Below are 26,265 nucleotides of genomic sequence, written 5' to 3'. Positions count from 1 at the left end.
CCTCCTCCTAGGCATTGTGCAAATAGCAAAAGGCCTGCCATCCAAAATTTTGGGCTCTTCAACTCTCCTGGGCAGACCACAAAGCAGCATTTTTGTTCTGTACACACTGATAAAATAGCATAATGCACCTTCTGCTTGACTGGTCCCAAAACTGAGCTCATCTTTTGTAACAGTATTCTGATTATTTTATTTTTAAAAATTTTTTTAATCAATATATCATATTGGAAAGTGCTTGCTGAATCAAGGTCCAGAATATTTCCAGGATAGGGTTAGCTAAAATTTGGAGATTTCTAGAGATCTGTATCATTCAGACAAACAATCAGGGTCTTCTTCAAGTGCAAAGATTGGTTTCATTGCAGAAAATGCTTATATAGTGCTGGTGCATGAATATTGCTGTGAGTTCACAGGCAGGACAGTACCAGCAGTCCATCTTCATGAAGCAAGTCTGCGCATAGCCTAGTGAAATGGTTTTCAAAAGGTGGAGAAAAAGAAACCACAGTTAGTTCTGAGTACACACTGCTTGGAAAAATAGTTTGTGTATGTGTTAACTAAAAATGACCAGGTTCAACCTGGCCTGAGTCAAAGTACACAATAACTGTTCTGAGGTAGAGTCTCCCTGACTCGTGTCTGTGTAAGGCAATTCAGCCAGGAACCTGCAGGTCTGAAGATGATCAGTTCTTATCTTCAAAATGTGGCTATAAAGGTGGGGGGCAGAAACCTGTCAGAATATTCTTTGACCTTGGATTGATAATTTTGTGTCTGGCTTATCTTCTGACACTATTTATTGTCACTATTTAGTGACACAAATATAACTATCTAAGCAATCCTGTCAATAGAAATCAGAATTCAAGTCTTTCTGGCCTGGCCTGCCATTCCTAAATGCTTTTGTTACAGAATCATGGTGTCTTTCTAGTTTTTTTAATCCTTCATTCCTTCCTGCACTGTGACTTACAGGAAGTGTGGAAAGTGCAGCTCCCCCTATATGTGCTAAAGAATGGATATTTGGCTCTCTTGCAATATCCATAGCAACCAAGAAAGGGAGGGATGAATCAGGGGCACCAACTCTCACAATCTACTTACCAAGCCTTGAAGTCTGAGAGGCTTTTACTTAGGGTCTCAGTTTCTCCTCTTCCTAATCTGCCTTCCAAGCAGACCTGACCTGTTCCTACAGGATTCATGCTTTGGTAGAAACTGCAGTGCAGGGTGATGCTGAGAACCTCTACCCAGCCACAACCTCCTCTTACCTACTTCCCTCCAGGAACCTTTGCATCCCACATGCACAGCACCCTTGCTGCAGCATTTTGCCAGAATATGACGGACAGCAGGGTCACATCAAGCCTCCAGCCCCTTTCCCTTCCTGCAGCTGGAGCAGAGAAGCCAAGCCCAGGCCTCCACCCCATTTTAGATGGGGAATTAAGAACGGAGTTCTGGCTGGTACCACAGCAGCACAATGTGCTGCACTGTTTAACAGTAAATGCTACTTTATTTTCTGGCAGTATTCTGTGAATTCAGGTACTACTTAACAGACTTGGCTGTTGCACGTTAGGTATGTTCAGCACAACTGCTTTGCTGCAGCTTCCTGCAAAATGGTCAGACTGTGCAAGAAGGTGTCTGCTGTGTTAAAAGGAGGTAGCCAGACTTCTGGACTCGGGGGCCTTACCAAGTCTTCTTTTAGGCACATAACTCATGTTTAGATCTATTTATAAGCCTGTGTAAGGCAAAAGTAGTCTTAAAACAACAGAGATCAGGAGGTGCTTGTGCACATATAATCTACTACATCTCAAGAAAAACTTGACTTCCTTCATGAAACTCTAACATTCAGGTACCCAGGGAGAGTAATAATTTATGAAGAAGGAAACTCTTGAAGGCTCAGTTCATCCTGCCATACTCTCACAGCATGATGCAGTGCTACAGGCAAAGGAATAAAGGCAGCAGTATTCTTTAAGTCATAGACACATTCCAGTGCATACCTCTTCCTGAACATCAAGTTCATCATCAGGCCGGCTTGTCTCTGTGAATTCTATGGGTTCTTTAGACTCCTGCATGAGTGAAATCTGGGCAGAAAGAAATTAAGAAACATGATGGGTTATGTGTTGTCCAAATCATCAAAATGGATTTAGTACTCTAAAGTACCTTAAGATAACGTTCACAACTTAAAAGAGTCTTTTGTTTACTGTTCCTTGACAAAACTGTTGATTTAGTTCAGCTGAGAAGAACATAAATGTTGGAAAGCTTTTGGTCCTCTTTCCTCATGACTAGTTATGGCTTTGTAAAAATAATAAAAGCAGAATCTATCTCTAAACTTCTGTATAATTTTGTCACAATGTTAATCTCTACTATAAGACAGTAGTGTGCAAAAAATATTTAAAAATATCCTAGTTGTTTATCACTAGTATTAATTTTAAATACTATTTCTTCATAATACTGTGGTGGTGATTACTAGGGAAGGAACTGGAGTAGAAAGACAAGAACATTACAAGGCCATTTTCCTAATGTGGGTCCACATCTTTAAACACTAGAGAGTGTTCTGGTTGTCTCAAAAAACACAGAATACAACTAGAAAATGCACAAAGAAGGGCAGTAGGAATGAACACTAGCTCAGAACAACTTCTAGACATACCCCAAGTAGAATAAGACCCTTCAGCTTTGATCAGAGGTATATGAAATTACTAATGGTGTTGGCAAAGGGAGTGGGGAATGATTATTCATTGCAGCTAACAATCCACACATCCAACAGGCTTAAAGCAACTGAGAAACACGAGTCATATAACACATTTAAAATTGCAGAACCCATCTCCACAGGATAGTGTCAAGCTACAATGTATAAAGGGGTTCCAAAAGAAGTATGACAGACACATCAAAGAAACTCCATTGGTGACAGTTGAATATAATGGTCCAAATGCAACCTCCAGCTGAGGAAGTTCTTAAGCTGCCAGTTGTCAGAAACTAGAAAATGTGTCTTAGGATGGAGTTTTCTTCATATGTCCTGTTTCTTGTGTTTGTTTCATTAGCAAGACCCAGGGAGTTGACATACCCTTCCTTTGATCTAGCAAAATATTCAGAAGCTCTCCAATTTACTAGACTCACTTTTTTGTACTACAGCTCCATGTTTAGTTTTTGAATGTGCCACACCGCAATGGAAATTGCAAGAATGACTGTGAGATGAAAGGAGGTAGAGAAATGTGCTTCTGGCTTTCCTCACCTTCTCAAATATGGGATCATGGTTGTCACTATATGTCATTTGATTCTTTATGTAGAGCACAGCATCATGGACAGTCAAGAAGAATATGTCTTTTCTGACAATATCATCAAAGAAGGCACTCCGTTCCAGTTGAGATATAAGGTTGTCTGAATAAAAGGAATTCAGAACAGGTTTATATGATTTGAAGTCATTTAAGAAATAACTGTCAAAATACATGGTTGCAACTATCAGAAATCAAATGTACAGAGAGATCAATCAATCAATCAATCATAGCTTTGTCTTGACTTATACTTTCCATATTTCTTTTAAACCCCACCATTCTTTGTGTCCCACCCCACCATGTTTGTCAGTGTGATAATACACATTTTTATTAGAACAAAGGCTCCCATATACACATCTGGAGATCTCATCCCTTCTCGTCTTCATTTTATTATTTGCATGATTGGTAGTAGAAATATTTGGATGTTTACCTTGATATGAAGCAAAGTATACTCTCACATCAATTCTCTCAAACTCTCTAATTATCTAAAAAAATAAAAGTTTGCAACAAGGACATAAATAAATAAAGTCTGCAAGAAGAAAATACACATATGTGTATATATGTAATTCATAGGTACACACACACTTTTATTTGCTTCTGAGTGTCTTAATTCCAAATTACATGTTTTGTTTATTCATCATAATGAAGGAACTGCTGTGTTTTGCTATGCTGAAAGATCCAGTAGTTAAGTACCTGGTTGCTCAAGTGGCCTATCTTTGACTATGCAAGTGGAACTACCAATGTTACATGTACACATGCTTTGCTGCCTATTAAAGTTCTCCTTCTGTTCTCTTAATATGAATAATCATGTCTCTTGAAGTGAGAACCAAGGGGGACTGAGCAAGTTTTACTTACTCCCATGTATGTGTAATATGATACAATCTTTCACTGGCACATGCAATTATTTTTTTATAGATTTTTCCCTCATGCAGTGCACCAGATGGACCTGTACTTGGATGAAAAAGCTGCATATGGAAAAAGTCATGTCTGTGGACCCCATATGTCTTTTGTGTCAGAAGATGGAAGTGAACTGAAACTAGGCAGAAGGCTGAAGCAAGGCACACAGCATTCTTGTACGTCGGTTAATTAAAAAGGGAGAGTCTGGATTCTACTCCTGGCTTCCTGGTGGTAGGCAAGTCTCTTAGAACAGTATTTTCAGAAGTGATTGCTAATTCCATCCCCTTCAGTTGACTGGTAAACTAGAGTCTTGGTCATCTAATGTGTGATGTTTGAAGACTAATTAATGTTCCCATAGTGCTCTGATATTAGCCACAGAAAACCCTATAAAGAAAAGAATAATTCTTCCATCCTTCATAACTTAAATAATATGAAATGAATAAATAAGTCTTGTGGCTAAAGACTAAAGTGATGGTAAGATAAAAATTTTTACTACCTCTGTGTTGAGTGAGCATCATCCTGTGCCCAGATTAATGCAGGAGGCATGTGAAAAGAAAATACATAACTAAAATATTTCATAACATATGCATACAAGGGGACCACATTTTGCAGTTCTAATTTTAGAGTACTTGACCATATTGTTCTTTTAATGCATTATTTTGTGTTTTTTTTCCCACTTAAAATATGCACACCCCAATACTCTTAAGTTTTTTTAAAGATATTTTTCAACAACAGACTTCTAAAGACTCAGAAATTAACTTCAGCTAACAGCTCTTGATTTACATACTATTGACTAGTCTCGTTTTCATGGAACACCAGAAAAAAATGCTCTTACCGTTTTTATTGACCTCACAGCTACAATATCCAAGAAGGTTACTGCTCCAAAATCAAGAATGAGACTGTGGATGGGCACTTTGGGGATGTTTACTTTGACTGGGAGTTCTGAATTCCAATCCACCTGGATCTCTACTTCTTTGGTGGGAACTTGAAGATCTTCATTGTCCTCAGGTTCCTCATCAGTCTCAAAAGCTTCATTATTAATACCAGGCTCACTGATGATGCCATTCTAATGTGCAGATAATATATGGAATATAGCATTTAATCACATAGAAAGTTTTGGAGTTACAGGAAATACTACCCTGTGATAACTTCTGTGTCAGGTATGAGCAAGACTGATATTTGTGACTGGTACCCCCTGCTCCTGAGCCCTGGTAATGTTGTTAGCACAACTAACACCACTTTGTAAGGCAAGCAGCCATTCTCTGTGACCGAGCATGTCATGTATTTGTTCCCTTTCCCCTCATTATCAGGCCTTGAAGGTCCTGTAGACCAAGCAGACAAACCAAACATTTCCTCCATACCAGCTTCCCTTCCCTACCAGCTTCAAGATTCCTGGGAGCCAGGCTGATTGCTTCCTTCCTTGCCAGCCTGGAAGGTCCCAGGCACCCAGCCAACCAGGTGTTGATGACCCCATCAGAGAATAGGGAAGGGTAACGGCACACAGAACACTGTCCATAAAATCATGGAGTAACAGGTCCTAAGTGGGGAATTTGGACCAGAACTGCAGCTGGACAGAGAGACCCATGACCCCTAGTGACTAGGAACACCTCCATCATCACCTGCTCACAAGGACTGACTGAGTGACTCATCTTCTCTTACATATGTATTTAGTCTAGATGATTATTGTTGTATTGATACATCAAGCCATGTAGATCAAACCATGAAACGTACATTCCATACTCAGAGGAACATACACTGTTATCTTTAAGGAGGACATGGAAGGCTATGTCTACCAGCAAACCAATACAGCTCACCTGTGCACAGGAAGCTGGATAATAGAAGCATGCACACATAAAAGGGACATCATTTTTACTGCACAGAGACACTCCGACATGGTAAGGAGCAGAGGTTAGGTCAGGAAATCTCTTGCTTCCATGCTTGTTAACAGACTGTCACAGCTGCCTGTGTTTAGCAATAGGTGTATTGCTCTGCTACATCTCCTGCAGGTCCCAGACTTTCTACCACAGTAATAAGTCACACTTTCCCATCTTTATTTTAAAGATGAGACAGAGGAACTCCTAATTAAGGCTAAAGAAATAACATCTAACAGTAATCCTTTGAGAAAAAAAAAAAAAGAAAAAAGTTTTACCTTCGTAGCTTTTAATTTCCCCTTCTTGATTAACTTTTGTATCTTCCTCAGTGCTTTGAGTCTTTTATTATATACCTTGACTGCATCAAATCCCACCTACAGAAAAAGGATCAAGACATCAAAATTAATTAACTTTATCAAGATATAAATCTGAGGATATCTCAAAGACAGTTAAGAAGCATCCAAAACTGTCTTATGTCACTCACTGTGGATTTGAGGCTGCTTTTCAGTCCATCAATGTTAGCATAAAAAATTGGACTTGAAAACTTGAGAATCTTCACACCTTCTGGTTCTATAACCTGTTGCCAAAGAACATAAAGTTAAGCAGCAGCAACCATGTTTTGACTAATAAGAAAGTTTAACTGTTTCAGTAATTCTACAACATATCTAATTCACAAAAAATAGCCTATCTTCGCTAATACCTGAAATAATTCAGGTTTTAGAAGCTTACAGCCTCAGCATGCAATATGGGCCAACCATCTGGATCAAGATGAAGAACTTAATGCTGAAATGTGTTATCTTGGAGCACTCCATTTCCAATTTCAGGTTGTCTACAATCTGCAAGGTACAACTTTGTCTTACACTGGCCTGTAAACCGGAGGGAAACAATTCAGCAGTGACTCACATTTTTGTAGTCCTTGACCTTCTTGTAGATGTCTGTGCCAGGAATGTTTCCAAAGCCACCCCATGAAGGACTGATAGAAACAAAAAGACAGTGGAGGTAAACATCATACTTGGGCATTCACAGAGTTGAAGGGATCACTGCATACAATTGATCATAGACTCTTGTAGTTTGCTGTCTTCTGCCAAACTAATAGCCCCAGTGGGAAAGTGTTTATCTTTGTTTTGTGTTGCTGTGCAAGGGTCTTTTTGTGATTTGTAGTGAATAGTCCTTCTTAAAGACAAGGTACTTTGGTCTCAGCCTACTTGCTGCAAAGTTTTTATGGAGAGCTGAATTAATCACTTGTTCTGTTTGTTTCCCAAACCAGTAAAATGTTTTAGAAGCAGATGAGTTTGGTTTGAATGAAAAAACATTTTTTTTACTGATAACTTTTTCCATTTCAAATCAACTGAGACAATCCATTTACATTCTATTCTGACCACTTAAAACTTTTTGGTCAACCCTTTTAATTTTTATTTTTGTCAATAACAAAGCAAAAAAAATTGCAGTCTCCATCCAGATATATTTTTAACAGTTGAAGCAAATTGTTTTGAAGTTTTAAAGCCTCACCTCCCTTTTATATTTTTGTTTCACAAATCTGAGCTGAATTTGGGAATATTTTTTTCATTTTTTATAATCTACTATCCTGTAGAAACTTTTGCAAGGCTTTATTTTTGTGCTTTTGCTTATGGTGCAACTATCCTTTGGAATCACTAGTAACCATACTCTCTGGACTCCAGGCTAAAGGAAATTAGTAATATTGAATTTTCAGATAAAACATCAATGAAAAACAACAAGATGACCACAGAAGATTCTGTAAAGCCACCTTTTCTCACCATTCCACTACCATATACTGTTTGAGTAGCAACAAATCAGCCATCAGCACAAAAGTTTGTCTTAATCCCATGCTTCCTCTTCTTTCACAGGCATTCACTCAGTCTTGTATAAGCAGTAAGTGAAAAAGTTATTGGCATCTGCAACATACTGTAGTACATATACATTCTAAGAGTTACTTTAATGATCAATTAATTACAGAAGCCATTCCTACATCTTTTTATATTTGATCTGGAATGTTCCTGTCCCTTTTCAGGACTCAACTATGTGGGTGTATAAATGGCTAAGCACCAGCAGAACAGCCAACACAATATAGAATAAATAGTGATAAAAAATAATGCAGCTTCTCATTTATCAGTGTAATTATATGCCAGAACACACAGTGTTTTGTTGTAAAGAGTAGATTTTTTTCCATTTCCAAATTTTTGTAAACCCAAGCAGATTTTCTGCCATAAATCATCTTGCTATTCAACATACTGTCTTCCTTTTTCATGGTATAAGACTAACAATTATTTCTAATCCTGTGTTACTTACAACTGAACCCTCAGCACAACTGTCAGCAATCCAAACAAAAGGCCAGCAAGTAATCCCAAATCCAGTCCCAGAATGATGGATGCTACACAGGTAAAAACCCAGATCATCTGGAGAGGAAATAACAAAAGTAAAGTCTCTTAAATAGAACATACTACTCCTGGTTATGCTAAAGGACAATATGAATAGTAGAAAAAAAATAATTTTGGAGATGATCATAGCACACTGACAACTAGCTGACTTCCATACAAAATCCGTCCTCTTCCTCCAAGATGCTTTTTAGGCATAGTTAGCTTTTTAGAAAGTAGGATTTTTTAACATGACAGTATATTTCAACAATCCAGTTACTTTGGTGAAATTAAAGGGGATGCAGTTCACCAATGCATTTTAGTCTTTCTGATGGTGACAATCTTTGTTAATCTTTCTTTAGAAGCTGGAAATAGTTTTTCCCAAGATGTAAAATACTGCAAGACACCTCATCTGCAAACATGGAGAGAGGGAAGGGGGCTCCGCAGTGATATCTAAGAATCAAAACTGTTCCAAAGGGAGGTATTTCATATGAACAGGTTAATGGCAGTCTCAAAAGTCTCCACTAAATATTCAGGCAGAACAGCTGAAGTGGGCTCCTCAGTTCCTCTCTACATCACTGCCCAGGCAGAACACCCAGTCGACCCAATCACACAAAAAGCTGAGTGCTCAGCACTTATCACTGAAGTCAGTGGGATCTTTTACCTAGAAAGAGGACTAGAAAATTATTGACCCAAAAATTTCAGATCTACCTAAGGCAAGTACTGGCACTGTAAAATCAATACCTAGTAAGGACTGCATGGGGGAAATACTTTCCATGCAAACTTCTCCTGCCCTAACAGCCACAATGAAGGTCTATTCCACAGAAAACACAGTGGGACATGTGAGCAAGTACCCTGAGATATGGTTATCATAGTTCCTAAGAAAAGCCTGTTCATGACACCAAGTGGTGCTGTCAATAAGCTAGAGGGATGGGATCCCATCTGGAGGGACCTGGACAAGCTGGAGAAGTGGGCCCAGGTGAACTTCATAAAGTTCAACAAGGCCAAGTGCAGGGTCCTGCACCTGGGCTGGGGCAGCCAGAGATATGAATACAGGGTGGGGGAAGAGATGCTAGAGAGCAGCCCTGTGGAAAAAGACCTGGGGGTACCAGTGGATCAAAAGCTGGACATGAGTCACCACTGTGCAATTGCAGCCCAGAAGGTCGACTGCATCCTGAGCTGCATCAAGAGAAGTGTGGCCAGCAGATCAAGAGAGGTGCCCCTCTGCTCTGCCCTGGTGAGACCTCACCTGGAGTACTGTGTCCAGCTCTGGAGCCCCCAGCACAAGAAGGATGTGGACCTGTGGGAGCGTGTCCAGAGGAGGCACATGAAAATGATCCAAGGGCTGGAGCACCTCTCTTATGAAGACAGGATGAGGGAGCTGGGGTTGTTCAGCCTGAAGAAGAGAAGGCTCCAAGGGGACCTTATAGTGACCTTCCAATACTTGAAAAGGGCCTGTAAGAAGGCTGGGGAAGAACTGTTCACGAGGGCATGTAATGATAGGACAAGGGGTAATGGTTTTAAGGTAAAAGAGGGTAGATTTAGGTTGGACATTAGGAAAAAGTTATTTAATATGAGGGTGGTGGATCATGGAACAGGTTGCCTAGAGAGGTAGTGGAGGCCTCATCCCTGGAGACATTCAAGGTCAGGCTTGATGGGGCTCTGAGCAATCTGTTCTAGTGTGAGATGTCCCTGCTTATTGTAGGGGGTTTGGACTAGATGACCTCTAGATGTCCCTTCAAACCCAAGACATTCTATGATTCTGTGATTCTATGATACAGCCCTTAGCATGCCAAATGGATCAACATTACAGCTTGGATTAATCTTGCTGCAACAAGATAACATATTTTCTGAGGACTACATGAGATTATCCAGGCAAGCGGGATGCTAATGTGGTCACAACATAACTATGTGTACATGAATTAAGAAAATGTCATCTTTTTGACCCATTTAAACTGCAAAAGATAAAAGCAGAATGGGAAAGGTGGCAACAGGCCACCTTTATTCTGATTTTCAAGCCATCTCAGCACAGGATTGCTGTAAACTACATTAATTGCTATGGAGTCATCACTGCACAAGAATACCTGGATTGGCACCCTTACTGTGGGGTATAGGGAATAAAAAAGATAAGCAGAATACTCTCTAAAACTCTAAACCAAGGAAATTTTAACTGACCTCATGGCACTTGCATTTTAAGGACACACAGAAAAGTCTTCTGATGTTTACAAAATGCTGTTTATGTGGTAGTTAAGAGAAATTTGAATGTTTTTGCCTGGTTTTATTTTTGCCTTTTAATGCCATCCAAGAGAAAAGAAAAAAATAGGTTTACTTACAGCATCCACTTTATTCTGTCTCCACAGACGGGGAACATCAAACACTTGCATGAACATCCCTTTCAAGTTAGCTATGACTACAGCTGCCAACACAGACTGTGAAGAAAAATGACAAGTGTTGTTCAGAAGCAAAGCTGCACATTAAGATAGTGCTCAACATTATAAACAAGAAATCGGGGCCTTGTCTGGTATCAGTCATCATAGTTTAAACAGGGCTATTGATCCTGTCCATCAACGTTGAGCATTTGGGTGTGATTGGTGCTGGTGGCTGTGCTGCAGGGGACACGTACGGTACCTTTTGTAAGGGCTCTAGCAGTTTCCCCAGGGCAACAATGGAAATCAGAACAATCCCAGCTGAGATTATACCAGCAACCTGTGAAGAACAGAGTGTTTATAGGAAATGAACATATTAAGAATTTATCCTACGTGTCTAGTATTACAAATAAAAGTGTACAAGTAGCTGCACATTTCTTTAAGAACAAGAGAGGCCTGCCAAAATGCCATTGTGTTCAGGTGTACATGGCAATCATTATTCAGCTAACACAGAGTGAGTTCAATTAAGCAGGTGGTGTAAACAACTGCGCACAAGGTAGCAGCTCTTGGAGGGTTTACAGAAGAACATTGACAGAAGAAAGGCTGTGTGACAGCAAGAAAAGGGGCTACTGGGTAACCTGTAGTTCTCCACTGTTAAAAAGTGCAAAGCTGTAGCACTGTAAAACAGAGCAGCAAACTCCATGTAAGAAGGATGGGACATGGGCAGATGATGAAGAGCATATGGCAGGGCTGCTCAGGCCAGCACATAGGACCTTAAATGCCTCATAGGGAGCTGCGAGTGGATTCCCTCCCTCATCCTGAATTCCTACTGGGATAAACTCAGTCCACTGATTGGGAATGAAATTTTTGGGAATTAGGCTTGAAGGATTTCTGACCCCTAAGGTAACTCGTGCTGTGTAAAACTCAATTGCCCTCTTCTGGCAGAGGTACAAAAATTATTCCCTACCAGAGCACAAGCTACTAGCCAAGATACCTGCGCCTTTCCACATGCCAGCAACACAATTGGGCTATTTTCATCCCATTGGGAAATCTGTGCCTATATGAGATTAAATTTAGCCATGCACAGTACTGGTAAGAAGAAGTGATTACCTGAGTCTTTCCACCTGTACTTTCTTGGACTGCAGTCCGTGAAAGAGCAGTAGTTGCAACAAAACATGAAAAGGCACCTGAAAAAATGTTGCTGAACCCAAAGGCAATAAACTCCTGAAAGATAATTGGATGATACTGTAAATACAGATCTTTGATGACAATTTTGTAATGGAGAATGAGAACAGCTTCTGCAGTAGTTTATAAAGTAGGTAGCGCGATATATTGAGAAGAGTTTGGATTAGCAATAGCTGTTAAATGTTTACGCAAATTCTCCTTGTGCCAGTGTAAATACCTATGTTTGAAAATCAATACAATGAAGTTGGTACACTCTCCCTAACATTGACATACTTGTCTTTGCATAAAGTCATTTAAAGCTCATTTCCATCAATGTTCTCAAACATAACATTTCTAACAATTACACTGGTGTAATTGCATCAAGAAGCGAACTAGTATAAATTTAACATCCAAGTGTCAGCAGCTAAACAAATAATTTTAATCAGAACAACAGTCTGAGTTTAGACAAGCCTTTAATTAATGCAAAGCATTGTATTATTAGTAGAACTAATCAGGAACTTAGCAATAAAACACAGTTTCACTGAAAACTTCTAGTTTGTTGAGCCAGAAGTTTTTCACTCTGAACATCCCAATGAACTCACGCTGAGTCCCAGGCAGTGTTCTCATACATTTGCCCCAGGGTCACAGATGCTGGCGCCTACTGATGCTGGTTGTTCAGCTCAAATGACAAGGACCCTGGGAGCTTTATGTCCTGGGATCTGGGCCATTCCTCTGCTGGGAAATGAGGCATTTGGGAGCTGCCTGAAGCCCATGTAATTGACAGAAACACTGTTTACACCAAGCTGACACAGTCACAAGAGCTTTCCACTCACTGCAAATTTTTAAAAAATAATTTGAGATTTGATTTTGACTCTCTCCCTTCTTTTCTCAAAAATGAAATTTCCTGTAAGTTTTTCATTAGGCTCCAACTACAAGAACAGGATTTTTAAGTCACCTTCCTTAACAGAACAGACCTACATGATTCATATCTTTTCCTGTGTAACAGCCATATTCTGGAAGGAAATGTTGGAAGTGTAGATCCTAGTGCTCTTAGGTCTTGATAATCTATGAACCTACAAAGATGAGATAAACACTAACAGATAATAGTATTGACCCATCCTTCAAAATTGTTTTACTACCTGCTTTAATGATGTTATTTTCACTTCTGCAGTTCAAGTAAACAATTTGCACATCACTCAGGGCTGCATGTGTAAAATTCATAGCATAGTATTGAAAGGAAGGCACTTCACTTTTATAGACAGTAATTCTACTACTACTATATTTAATTAGTATCTCTGAAGCACATCAGCACAGCACTTCTAGAAATGTGTATTATTCATTCAGATTTATTAAACTGAAAGGCAATCTATTTTAGGCAATTTTAAATCAAAGTGTTACCATAGATGAACTTTGCATATTGCAAAGTGACCAGGATGTTCAGAGGTATAATTTTGTTACATATTGCAAAACAGTGTTTCCAAAATCAAACTTCAGGTAATCCATTAACACTAAAACAAAGAATGACTCATTAAACAGAGTGGTCAGCTTATCTATTTATTGTAGTGAGAGTATTTTCTCATATGTTCAAAGGATAAAATTCAAAATTGGCACAGATGCAGGACAAGGATGCTTTCTGACATTTCTCTCCCACACCCATGGGCAAGCCACACAATCCCTGGTGAAAACACTGGGCAACTGCAAGAATCCTCTAAGAGCTTGTCCGTGCATATAGCTCATGTCACATTCTAGCTATGTGCCTTTAAAAACTAACACTTAAAACAGTTCAGCCGTTTGGTGCAGAGAGTTACTCAAGTATGTTTGAGTGCAGGTAGGCACTTGCTTTTAACAGGCTGCACGACTTAGCTATACAGGTACAAATAAATTTATATGAATGTAACTGGTGTCATGCTGAGAAGTACAATAATTTATTCTGTAGGAACAAAATCGTGCTGCGACTGAAAATTTCAACTAATACAAATCCTGCATGTAGACTAAGCCTACATAAAGCTGTCTGGAGCAGCTTCTTAGTTTGACATTGTCTTCCTCCCACCCAGCAACACACCTGAAAATGCACCGTAAAAGTAGAAATGGAAAGCAGATTCCTAACGCTGGTCATATCAACTCGACATCACCAGAAAACTGCCCTAAACAGTGCTGAATTATCTTTACAGAATTACTGCAGTCACTAAAACAATACAGAAGGAATTAATTAGTATGAAAAGCCCATATTGAACATAGAACACATCTAGCCCATCTCTAGGTGGCAAATCTGTCATGTATTGTATGACCATTTTAGCGTTGTTTTGGTTTTTTTTCCCCCTTCAATATTTGAAATAATTTCCCCTGTCAGATTCAGTTTTGGTCTGAAAAATGTGTGTGAATGACTTTTTTTCATTTGGCTATGGAACTTGTAAACTTTTGTTTATACATACCTGGTTTCCATCAATAGCATAGTCATACTTGGTTGCATATACTTTCCCCACAGATACAGCAATAGCATAAGCAACAATAGCAATGGAAAAGGAGGCTGCTATCATCTGGGAAAACAGGCTCACATCTGGAGGTTCGGGAGGCAAAAATCTAGCATTTAGAAAATATGTTAGTGTTATCAATTTTTATCAAATTCTGTTCTTACTAGAATTGTCAAGGAGTTTGAGGCAGAGGCATACAGGTTGCTTATAATATGAAGTGTAATGTTTCAAGTTAATAAAAAGGTGGAAACAGCCCATTGACATACAGAACACGCTTATCTGCTCACCATAGCCCAAATCCTGATGCTATTAGTCAGCAACAAAGCTCCCATTGTTCTCAGCATGACTGAGATTTGGCCTTATGATAGCAAAGTGAAAAAGTACATTTTTTGAAGCATTGAATAAAGGATGTATTGAAAAATATGAAGAATTACATAAATATGTTAATGACACTCATATTATTGTTAACATACTTCTTCAGCAGATCTCAAAAACATTTCATCTCCTACTGTGTTTCCACAAATTTTAATTAATCAAGCCCTGAATACCAAATGGAATGTGAAGGTTACTACTGTGAAGTGCTCTGAATCTTTCAAGTTAAAGTCTCTGCCAGTGTAATCCTCAACATCCTTTCTCCTCTGACTATGGAATCAACAAGATTGATTGGAATAACTGTAGTGACATGAATATGAACCACATTGGGATAATTCAGGTCTGCAGAAACTAAATCTATGCAGAATGTTATTAATTATCCTTTTTTTTCTTTTTTCTTTTTTTTTTTTATGTTTTCCATAGTCATTTATTCATTACATGACCATAAAGCACTTCATCTTCAGATGAACTCTGTGAATCGGGTAGATGTTCCTAAGCCCATTTTACAGATGAAGAAAAGCTAGGGAACATATTTAGGTAGCATTAGCAACAGAGGCAGAAGTAAAATCAGGAAATCTCCAGCTCTGAGTTCTAAACTCAGGTTACAGCTCTGAATATCTCTTTTATATTTCTCTTACCACTGTGATTTTTAGCCAGTTAAAATACTACCTATTTTGCAGAAAACAAAGGCACTCACCCTCTTGGAATGCTCTTAACAATGCCTGCATTGTATTTTTTTTCCAAGTCGGCAGCATACGAAATGCCAGTGGCTACTATTGTCTGTAATAAAATAAGAAACAGTTTTAATACTTAAAAAGAGTTCTTGTCTTCCTGTTGGTAGCCCCATCTATTTTAACTATTAGCAGTTTTTGTTAGGCTCCTTTGCTTACCATGATAACTTCTATTGGTATAGGGATAGGTATCCTGTGTTTGAACCGATCGTTTATTTCTTTAACTACCATACAGACAAAAATGGTGAGGAGCCCAGCAATAAGATCTGCAATGTTGGTGGTTCCAATTTTTTCAAATGTTTCAGTAAGGGTCTGAAAAATAAAAATTACAACATAAAACATAACCCTGTTGACTTGAAGGATGTGAAAATAGGCACAAGAAAATCCAGGTGCATGGGGTTTGGGAAGAGGCTGAGTTACTTCTTTGTTCTGGCCTGGAGGAGCCTGAGGGTAACGTACTGTCAAGGTGCTACAGAATCAGTTAATGGATTTAATGGTGAACTGGACTGAAAAAGCATAACTGCAAGAATTGTGCACACAGTGGGTTTCTGCTTCCTGATTTTTAGGAAATTAATACTTTAGAAGAAGAGCTAAACCCCTACCTGTGTTTTACCTCTACGTGTTCTTGGAGCAAGGAAGGAAAGATCTATAGTTTTTTCACTTTGCCCAAATAGCAAGGGAGATCCTCATTTTTCTATCCTCATATTTCTATTCTATTTCTATTAATTTTTCTATTCTCTTTTCTATTTCCCCATGGGCTAGCAGCCTCACGGGGAAAACTCTGGTTCACTATATGCCCAGTACATAGGGTCTGTGTGCTACGTTTCCTGTTTCCATTGCTGACATCCAGAGAATGAATATGAACACACGGGTCCTGCCAAGCTGTGGAGAATCCTACCCTTAAGAAAAGCAGTCACTAAACCTCACCTTACGGTACACTAACCATCCCTGCAGAGTTCAGTCTCAGGCTGGAGGACTCTCACAGCTGGGCTGCAAAAGGCAGCTCCCTTCTCTACAAAAGCTACAAATACTCCTCTGTCCTTCTGGGCATGAGGGTAATTCTCATTTGCTCTGGGTCCCCAGGAAAATGTAATTATTCCAGGCACAGTGAAGCAGCTTTAACAGATAGATCTGGTAGAAAAGGGGCCAGAAACAGACTTCTTGCATCCCGATTGGCTCCCCAAGTACTGAGCTGTCAGCCTGAAGGCAAGGGGAGGGTTGCAGCAGCAGTACTGCTACTACCATTCTGAAAAGACTCCAGTTTTGAAATAAAATGTCTAAGTGCTTGATCAGCTATGTTTTCTAGCTAAAGAAAAAGCCTTCCTGAAGCACTGAATCAGATGACTTTCTGCAGGTGACTGATGTAGCTCCTTGTCTGTTGTACTGCTTACCAGGGATGCCATTCTTACTGACCATCTCTTGCACTTCCCCCTGCACAGGGAAACAGTAGCTTCCTAACTTTGGGTTGTGGGTTCTGTTAATGTTGGATGCTGAGTGTTGCAGGTTGTTAAATATCACTTCTGAAGCAAGTCCAAAACTTGCTGAAGCTGACACATCAACTCACTGGTTGAGCAGACCAGAAATCACAATTTCTTTGCTCTACACACATCTGCAAACACATTGACTTGGCTCACTTGTTAGAACATGGAAGCTTTGAGCTTTAACCTAAGAAGTCAGTATTCTTCTCAGGCTTGCAGAGGCTGGAAGAACCATGTAATTCCTTTTCAAAAATACTTTCTACTAAAGATATCACCCTTCAATAAACAAAAAACAGAAAAAAAAAACCCTGCTGGATTAACAAGTCCATCACCCTGTTGGTCAGCTCTAAGGTCTATTAGATAGCATTTTGTCTCATCTGATTTTCCTTGTTGTGAGGGAGTTTTCATCTATTCTGATACGTGTGATAATACAATACTTTTTTTTTTTTTTTTTTTTTAAATAGTCCATCAGATTTTTTTTTCCTAAATTATACCTTGCTGTTCATAGTTATATTCATCGTATTTCAACTGATCTCGATGTCTGGTTGCCTGAACTGGCATGTAAAATCTGTAAATACTTTTTTTTTATTTGAACAGCCTCTTTTAGAAATCTGTTCTTCTAATGTGAAGTGTTATGGAAGACCTAAAACACTATGACCCTGAATAGTTTCATGCTAAAGTCAGTAAAAACTCTCAATAATTTTCCTTGGGAAGGAGACTATTCCATAATGTGAGACCTCTAGGAATTCAGTGTTTCTGTGATCTGGCCAGGACATTTCTCCATTTGATCACTTTCTAGACGATCAATAAATGAAGCTGTGACTGCAACATGTAACCTCACTGTAGCTAACCAGTAGGTACCTGGCTGCAGAGTAGGAGAGTAGGAATCCACATCTTTCTTCAGGTATTCATAAGTATGGCTCCAGTGTGGAATGGAGAACAAAGCCAGAATGGCCTACTGGTTAAAGAGTAAAGGGGCCTGAGACCAGTCAGCTTTGGGATATGACCTGACACTGGTAAGAAAGAAGGAAACATCCTTCACAATAAGCCAGAAATCAAAGGGTGGGACAGAAAGTAGTCTTCAGAAATTACAGCCTAGGGAAGAAGGAGTGTTTTGCTGGATAGCTACATTAAAACTTTATGTGAAAAACTTCCCTGTCTGAAAGACTTCAGTAAGACAATTAGACTTCCATGGGCTGGGTAACCAGGAAAGCAGCTACTTACAGTCCAACAGCTACAAATGAATAGCTGCAAATCTTTATGAGAGAACTAAATGAATGCTCTATCCTTACCACCATACCTATGAACCATTGCTGTATGAAAAGGAAGCAGAAAATACACAATTATATAAAAATTCTGGCATAAAACCAAAATATATTAGAAGGGCATACTTACATATATTATGGAAAGAACACCATTATAGTTTTTAGTTGAAACATTTAGGACTATTTTCAATTGTGACACAAGCACTTGAAAAGCAGCTGCAGTTGTGAATCCCCCAACTAGTGGATCTGCAAGGTACCTCACAATGAATACGAGATGCCAGTGGCTACTATTGTCTGTAATAAAATAAGAAACAGTTTTAATACTTAAAAAGAGTTCTTGTCTTCCTGTTGGTAGCCCCATCTATTTTAACTATTAGCAGTTTTTGTTAGGCTCCTTTGCTTACCATGATAACTTCTATTGGTATAGGGATAGGTATCCTGTGTTTGAACCGATCGTTTATTTCTTTAACTACCATACAGACAAAAATGGTGAGGAGCCCAGCAATAAGATCTGCAATGTTGGTGGTTCCAATTTTTTCAAATGTTTCAGTAAGGGTCTGAAAAATAAAAATTACAACATAAAACATAACCCTGTTGACTTGAAGGATGTGAAAATAGGCACAAGAAAATCCAGGTGCATGGGGTTTGGGAAGAGGCTGAGTTACTTCTTTGTTCTGGCCTGGAGGAGCCTGAGGGTAACGTACTGTCAAGGTGCTACAGAATCAGTTAATGGATTTAATGGTGAACTGGACTGAAAAAGCATAACTGCAAGAATTGTGCACACAGTGGGTTTCTGCTTCCTGATTTTTAGGAAATTAATACTTTAGAAGAAGAGCTAAACCCCTACCTGTGTTTTACCTCTACGTGTTCTTGGAGCAAGGAAGGAAAGATCTATAGTTTTTTCACTTTGCCCAAATAGCAAGGGAGATCCTCATTTTTCTATCCTCATATTTCTATTCTATTTCTATTAATTTTTCTATTCTCTTTTCTATTTCCCCATGGGCTAGCAGCCTCACGGGGAAAACTCTGGTTCACTATATGCCCAGTACATAGGGTCTGTGTGCTACGTTTCCTGTTTCCATTGCTGACATCCAGAGAATGAATATGAACACACGGGTCCTGCCAAGCTGTGGAGAATCCTACCCTTAAGAAAAGCAGTCACTAAACCTCACCTTACGGTACACTAACCATCCCTGCAGAGTTCAGTCTCAGGCTGGAGGACTCTCACAGCTGGGCTGCAAAAGGCAGCTCCCTTCTCTACAAAAGCTACAAATACTCCTCTGTCCTTCTGGGCATGAGGGTAATTCTCATTTGCTCTGGGTCCCCAGGAAAATGTAATTATTCCAGGCACAGTGAAGCAGCTTTAACAGATAGATCTGGTAGAAAAGGGGCCAGAAACAGACTTCTTGCATCCCGATTGGCTCCCCAAGTACTGAGCTGTCAGCCTGAAGGCAAGGGGAGGGTTGCAGCAGCAGTACTGCTACTACCATTCTGAAAAGACTCCAGTTTTGAAATAAAATGTCTAAGTGCTTGATCAGCTATGTTTTCTAGCTAAAGAAAAAGCCTTCCTGAAGCACTGAATCAGATGCCTTTCTGCAGGTGACTGATGTAGCTCCTTGTCTGTTGTACTGCTTACCAGGGATGCCATTCTTACTGACCATCTCTTGCACTTCCCCCTGCACAGGGAAACAGTAGCTTCCTAACTTTGGGTTGTGGGTTCTGTTAATGTTGGATGCTGAGTGTTGCAGGTTGTTAAATATCACTTCTGAAGCAAGTCCAAAACTTGCTGAAGCTGACACATCAACTCACTGGTTGAGCAGACCAGAAATCACAATTTCTTTGCTCTACACACATCTGCAAACACATTGACTTGGCTCACTTGTTAGAACATGGAAGCTTTGAGCTTTAACCTAAGAAGTCAGTATTCTTCTCAGGCTTGCAGAGGCTGGAAGAACCATGTAATTCCTTTTCAAAAATACTTCCTACTAAAGATATCACCCTTCAATAAACAAAAAACAGAAAAAAAAAACCCTGCTGGATTAACAAGTCCATCACCCTGTTGGTCAGCTCTAAGGTCTATTAGATAGCATTTTGTCTCATCTGATTTTCCTTGTTGTGAGGGAGTTTTCATCTATTCTGATAAGTGTGATAATACAATTTCTTTTTTTTTTTTTTTTTTTTAAATAGTCCATCAGATTTTTTTTTCCTAAATTATACCTTGCTGTTCATAGTTATATTCATCCTATTTCAACTGATCTCGATGTCTGGTTGCCTGAACTGGCATGTAAAATCTGTAAATACTTTTTTTTTATTTGAACAGCCTCTTTTAGAAATCTGTTCTTCTAATGTGAAGTGTTATGGAAGACCTAAAACACTATGACCCTGAATAGTTTCATGCTAAAGTCAGTAAAAACTCTCAATAATTTTCCTTGGGAAGGAGACTATTCCATAATGTGAGACCTCTAGTTTTTTTTATTTGAACAGCCTCTTTTAGAAATCTGTTCTTCTAATGTGAAGTGTTATGGAAGACCTAAAACACTATGACCCTGAATAGTTTCATGCTAAAGTCAGTAAAAACTCTCAATAATTTTCCTTGGGAAGGAGACTATTCCATAATGTGAGACCTCTAGGAATTCAGTGTTTCTGTGATCTGGCCAGGACATTTCTCCATTTGATCACTTTCTAGACGATCAATAAATGAAGCTGTGACTGCAACATGTAACCTCACTGTAGCTAACCAGTAGGTACCTGGCTGCAGAGTAGGAGAGTAGGAATCCACATCTTTCTTCAGGTATTCATAAGTATGGCTCCAGTGTGGAATGGAGAACAAAGCCAGAATGGCCTACTGGTTAAAGAGTAAAGGGGCCTGAGACCAGTCAGCTTTGGGATATGACCTGACACTGGTAAGAAAGAAGGAAACATCCTTCACAATAAGCCAGAAATCAAAGGGTGGGACAGAAAGTAGTCTTCAGAAATTACAGCCTAGGGAAGAAGGAGTGTTTTGCTGGATAGCTACATTAAAACTTTATGTGAAAAACTTCCCTGTCTGAAAGACTTCAGTAAGACAATTAGACTTCCATGGGCTGGGTAACCAGGAAAGCAGCTACTTACAGTCCAACAGCTACAAATGAATAGCTGCAAATCTTTATGAGAGAACTAAATGAATGCTCTATCCTTACCACCATACCTATGAACCATTGCTGTATGAAAAGGAAGCAGAAAATACACAATTATATAAAAATTCTGGCATAAAACCAAAATATATTAGAAGGGCATACTTACATATATTATGGAAAGAACACCATTATAGTTTTTAGTTGAAACATTTAGGACTATTTTCAATTGTGACACAAGCACTTGAAAAGCAGCTGCAGTTGTGAATCCCCCAACTAGTGGATCTGCAAGGTACCTCACAATGAAACCAATCTGCAGGACTCCAAATATTACCTGGAAAAATCATGAAGAATAACAGCTTGCTAAACAACAAAAAGCTACACTTTCATATAGTGATTTCTTATGATTAGTTCTTTTCTATTTGTTGCTACAGTCTTATGATCATCTTCCCCCACTGCAGCCTAGTGTAGCTTAATATCATGCTGTCCAAGGAAATAAAGGAGATCTGAAGAAATGTGTGAAAGGATGCTCCAGGATATGCACCATTAGCACTTAGTTTCATGCAGGTCTCTTGCTCTGCAGTCACAGGACTATTCTTCTGTTGTCTGCACTCCCAGTCATGCTGCCACAGACTGGGCCAGGACAAGAAAAACAATCCCCAAAAAAAGCTCTTCAGAGTTTGAGACTGCTTTCCATCACTTTTGTGTTTTACTAGAGGAAAATTTCTTACTGCCCTAGTAGATATTTCCATGCTATACATTTTCCCATTAAAATTAAAGCAATATCAACCTTGTATCTTCAAGCCAACAGTTTTACCTGTAAAATTCCAACTAAAAATGTGAGTGTACTAGCAATCAGCACTCTCTGTGCATCTCTGGCTTCAGTGTCTATCAGTGTCCCAGTACCATTAGTCCCTGTAGCATTACTGCCATCTATGAGAAAGTTATCATCAGGGGCCATGCTCAATACAACAGATCCCACCATCAAACTTACTACAGGGAATGGACCTGTAATGAGAAACAGAGCACAGTAAAATTTAATAGGTATCAAAAAGAAGCATTTACCAGACTAGACAAGCAATATCTAAATCAGAAAAATCCATGTAATACTTTAACTGGGGTACATTAGTAGTATTAGGGAGCCAGGAGCCCCAGGCACTGCTAACATGACACAAAGATACAATCCATCCTTAAATAAGTTGTACATACAGGTGCAGTTTCACGCTTTTAAGCCAATTTAGGGCTGTATCAAGGCCAGAAGAGGCAACATCTTCCAACCATCTCCCTTCTGTCAGCACCACAACCAAGGAAAAGATTCCTGATGCAACTGAAAGCAACATTTATTTATTTATTTATTTATTTATTTATTTATTTATTTTCAGAGAGAGTTTTCAGCTGATCCGGATTCACACATAGCTGCATTGTCAGGAATTCCAACACCAGGGTGGTGGCAGAACCATGCACCAAGGGGCAGAACCACATCTTTTCACAGTAGTGTGGTCGTATATTAGCTGAAGATGACTGAAACTAACTTTGGGCAAGATACAGAGAGAGAAGTTATCATTGTGTCAGAAGCACACAATCTAAAAGTTATAACATTTGTTATGTGGTTATTTACTAAAATTATGCAGAAAAGGAAAATGTCAGCTTATAATTAGGATAGGAAGAGGCTAATGAAGTGGAGAGAACATACAGAAGTATTTGATGCTGTGGAGAAGAAACTGATGGAAAAATGTAGCATCATGCCAAAGCTTTGGGAAGGGAAAACAGTCTATTCTTAGTAGATAGGAACAAGGAATGACTATTTTGTTAGAATGAGGAAAAAGAAACTTCAGTGACCAAGCTGTAACATGAATATTAAACAAGAGAACTGACAGGAAACAGATCCCATATTTTAAAGAAAGCATTCAGAAAGAATCAACAAAGTTTACCCATAGCCTTGATGTGAGGACCTAGAGCGAGGCTGGAGTGGACACACAGCTTCTGGGTCTCCATGACAGGCAAGAAGATGATACTGTCCAAAGTGATCAAAAAAGGATGCAGCAAGGAAGGCTTGTAGAGAAGACTAAGAGTTCTGTTTTAGCCATCTTGAGCTTTAGCTGGTAGACAAAATGTCTGTTCATGCTGCCTACTGAGGCCTTGATCTTGTAATTTCTTGCACAGAGTGTAGTGAGACAGGATTGAAACTTTAACATAAATGCAAGCAAAAGGCATGCATGAGCACAGCTGAAGTTAGCTAGCATGCACAATTGCCTGTACAGAGAAGAAATAAGCCCTAAGTCCCCCAAACCCACCAATATTAAAATTCAACACAATCAGTTTGGTTCAGAAATAAGTGCTCTTGTATGAAATATGAACGTTCACAGTAAGAATTAACATTTTGTCATAGATCATTCACTGTAACTGGAACACATGCAGTTACCAACTGAGATGTGCCTTGATGTTCCCAGGAAAAAATACGTCAGGATGGGAAAAAAGGCAGAATAGAGACCATATCCAACAGGAACTGCAACCAGCAAAGCATATGCCAGACCTGAAATGATACATAATCAAAATGTCAGATTTAAAATCTCTCAACAAACTACTATCTTGTCTAGAATAGACTTCCAGAAGATTTATTCCTTTTGCCCAGATACCATTTAGAATGTGTTTTGTCCGCAAATCAGTTGCAAGTACATATGTGAGTCTCAGACTGTAAGTGGTTGTATATCCCATGCTGGTAGTTTGATGAATAAGTACTGAGAGATGTTCTCATATTTGAGGCTCAGATGTGAAGTTTAAGTGGGGGAACACTGTTCCAAGAGTGAATGGTCTTCCCCTTGAGAGAGGGATACGTGAAGTGTTCTAGTTATTACCAGAAATTTCAAGCGCAGACTCTGAATTACTGCACTACAAATATGTTTCAGTATGTTCAACCCTTTTTAAAACCAGGCTACAATTTTCAGTATCAGATTATAAACTTCAGTACCAAAAGTAGACCACAAATATTTGAGAATTTTGATCCCTAGCATCATCTTTCTTTGTAAACCTGTGCAAAACATCAAATCCAACAAAGGATAAAAAAAAAAAAGTTGCCTTCAGCATCATATCCTGGTTAGTTCCCACTGCAGGGTGCAGTATCCTCTTTCAAAGATTCCACAAAAAACTATCAGAGTTCAAAACAATTGAAGTCCTGGTCATACTGCTGTGACTGTTGGGAGGACTGCAAGCAAATATGATTACTAGGAGTTAGGAACTTTAGGGACCTCAAGATCCCAGAAACTTCTTTCTTGGAAAACGTCTTGGCCAGTTTTCCCCACATTGCAAGATTTAGAAATTCAGGTATTTTATTTTTTTAATTTCTGCTAGATTTAGATTTTCTCTAATTCTGTTGTTGGGCTTTTTTTAAATACAAAGGTGGGAGACCAGACAGTGTATTTCAGAAATCAGTTTTACTAGTGGAATCTAATTACGAGAAAATCAGGCCCTGCTGTAAAAAAATAAATGAGAAGGCTACAATAAGAGTGCAATAGCTGTTATAAGTTGTGTGGAAGGCCAGGCTATCCTGGTTAATTTTAAAAAGGCAGGACAGTCCTTTAACTGTGGCACTGCCTTCATCAGAGATCTTTCAGCTCTGACACAGTCTCTATAGGGCTGTTGAAAATCTCTGTGACTGCTCAGGTCACCCTCTGCCTGGGGCAGAGGTTTGTAATGCTTTTTTTTCCTTCTGCCAGTCTGCCTCCCTAGCGTGATCCAAGGAAACAGACAGCAGGGAATACTTGTGGCTAATTAGGAATGCGTGAACTGCCTTCCCTGTTCCCCTGTTCTTCTTTGCCCCCTCGTGTAAACGCTTAATTTCTATTGAGGGAAAATGTGGGGTTGACACAGGTAGCTCCCCCAGGCCTGAAAAATTGGGATTATGGGGCAAGAACACTATGGAGATGAAACAAATGTGCTGGATCACATCAGGTTTATAGCTAATCTTGTCTTTGAAAGGGGACCTGATCAGAACGGTTCTGCCTTTAAAGTCTTACTTAACTAGCTTACTTTACTAATTTCTGCTAATGTCTGCCACTCTTCTATTTGTTCATTACTGCATGCTTTCCTAAAAAATGGAATAAGGAAAGAACATTGCAAGCCATGTGCTGTTAAGTATCCATCAAGTTTACTATTTGTTTTACTATGAACACACAACCTCCCTGGAGGCTGTTTTCTGCAGACACCTGAACAACTTTATGGGCCACATTTTAAAGGGGAGTTGATAGCAAGTTTGCATTACTTTGGGGCAGTAACCAGATTTTTTTAGGCAGCTGCAGGAGAGCTACAGGTTCAGGTAAGCAGGAAAGAGAATTAAGTCCCCATGCCCTATTTGATCTATTAACATTTTAAATATCAGAATGAATACTCTTCAAGTAAAAGGCTTGAAAGAAGTTAAATACATCTTGATGGCACATCAAAGGAAATTTAAATCTTCCAGCCAAACAGAGAGAAAAAAATAAAAAGAATAAATTAAGCCCATCAATTATTTATTGGGAAACAATACCTAATATCTAGTATTAAATAACGAGTCTCAGATTTGTAATTCCATCTACACGCCGTGGCTGTGTCCAGCTGGCTCCCTCACGGAAAGGTGCTGGAGAAGGGAGGGCTGCGGAGCCTGGGTTTACCTTGCAAGGTGGCGACGAGGCCGGTGCTGACGCCCGAGATGATGTCGCTGACCAGCCACTCCTTCACCCGGTAGTTGGGCAGCCACTCCAGGATGGGCAGAAAGGACTTGGCAACCTGAAAGGCCCTTTTTCTTGAACATCTGCATGAAAAGAGGGGACGGACACGCTGCACGGGCTGCACCTGGAAAGGCCCCCGGCAACCCCCAGCGGGCAGAAAGCGATGCCCGTGTTAAGAGGCAGAGCCCGGCACGTCGGGTGTCCCGGGCGGGGACGGGGC

At 39.5% G+C, this 26,265-nt stretch overlaps 1 protein-coding gene across 1 annotated transcript in view; it reads right to left on the bottom strand.

Annotated features, from left to right (window-relative positions):
* Window positions 1–432: 432 nt before the first annotated feature.
* The window catches only part of SLC26A4 (solute carrier family 26 (anion exchanger), member 4), a 42,090-nt gene continuing 16,257 nt past the window's right edge, over window positions 433–26,265 (bottom strand). Inside the window, 19 exon segments of the mRNA XM_009996785.1 lie at window positions 433–456; window positions 1,971–2,054; window positions 3,203–3,348; window positions 3,673–3,727; window positions 4,975–5,205; window positions 6,289–6,384; window positions 6,495–6,587; window positions 6,914–6,983; window positions 8,318–8,424; window positions 10,716–10,811; window positions 11,011–11,088; window positions 11,859–11,972; window positions 14,345–14,492; window positions 15,453–15,535; window positions 18,634–18,786; window positions 21,512–21,676; window positions 22,160–22,350; window positions 23,765–23,875; window positions 25,989–26,154. Coding sequence (XP_009995087.1) covers window positions 433–456; window positions 1,971–2,054; window positions 3,203–3,348; window positions 3,673–3,727; window positions 4,975–5,205; window positions 6,289–6,384; window positions 6,495–6,587; window positions 6,914–6,983; window positions 8,318–8,424; window positions 10,716–10,811; window positions 11,011–11,088; window positions 11,859–11,972; window positions 14,345–14,492; window positions 15,453–15,535; window positions 18,634–18,786; window positions 21,512–21,676; window positions 22,160–22,350; window positions 23,765–23,875; window positions 25,989–26,154 — 2,211 coding nt within the window.

The sequence above is a fragment of the Chaetura pelagica genome, unplaced genomic scaffold (assembly GCF_000747805.2).
Source record: "Chaetura pelagica isolate M959 unplaced genomic scaffold, ChaPel_1.0 scaffold534, whole genome shotgun sequence".
Classification (NCBI taxonomy): Eukaryota; Metazoa; Chordata; class Aves; order Apodiformes; family Apodidae; genus Chaetura; species Chaetura pelagica.
Note: the sequence above shows the minus strand (reverse complement) of the source record. Positions and strands in the feature narration are given on the sequence as shown.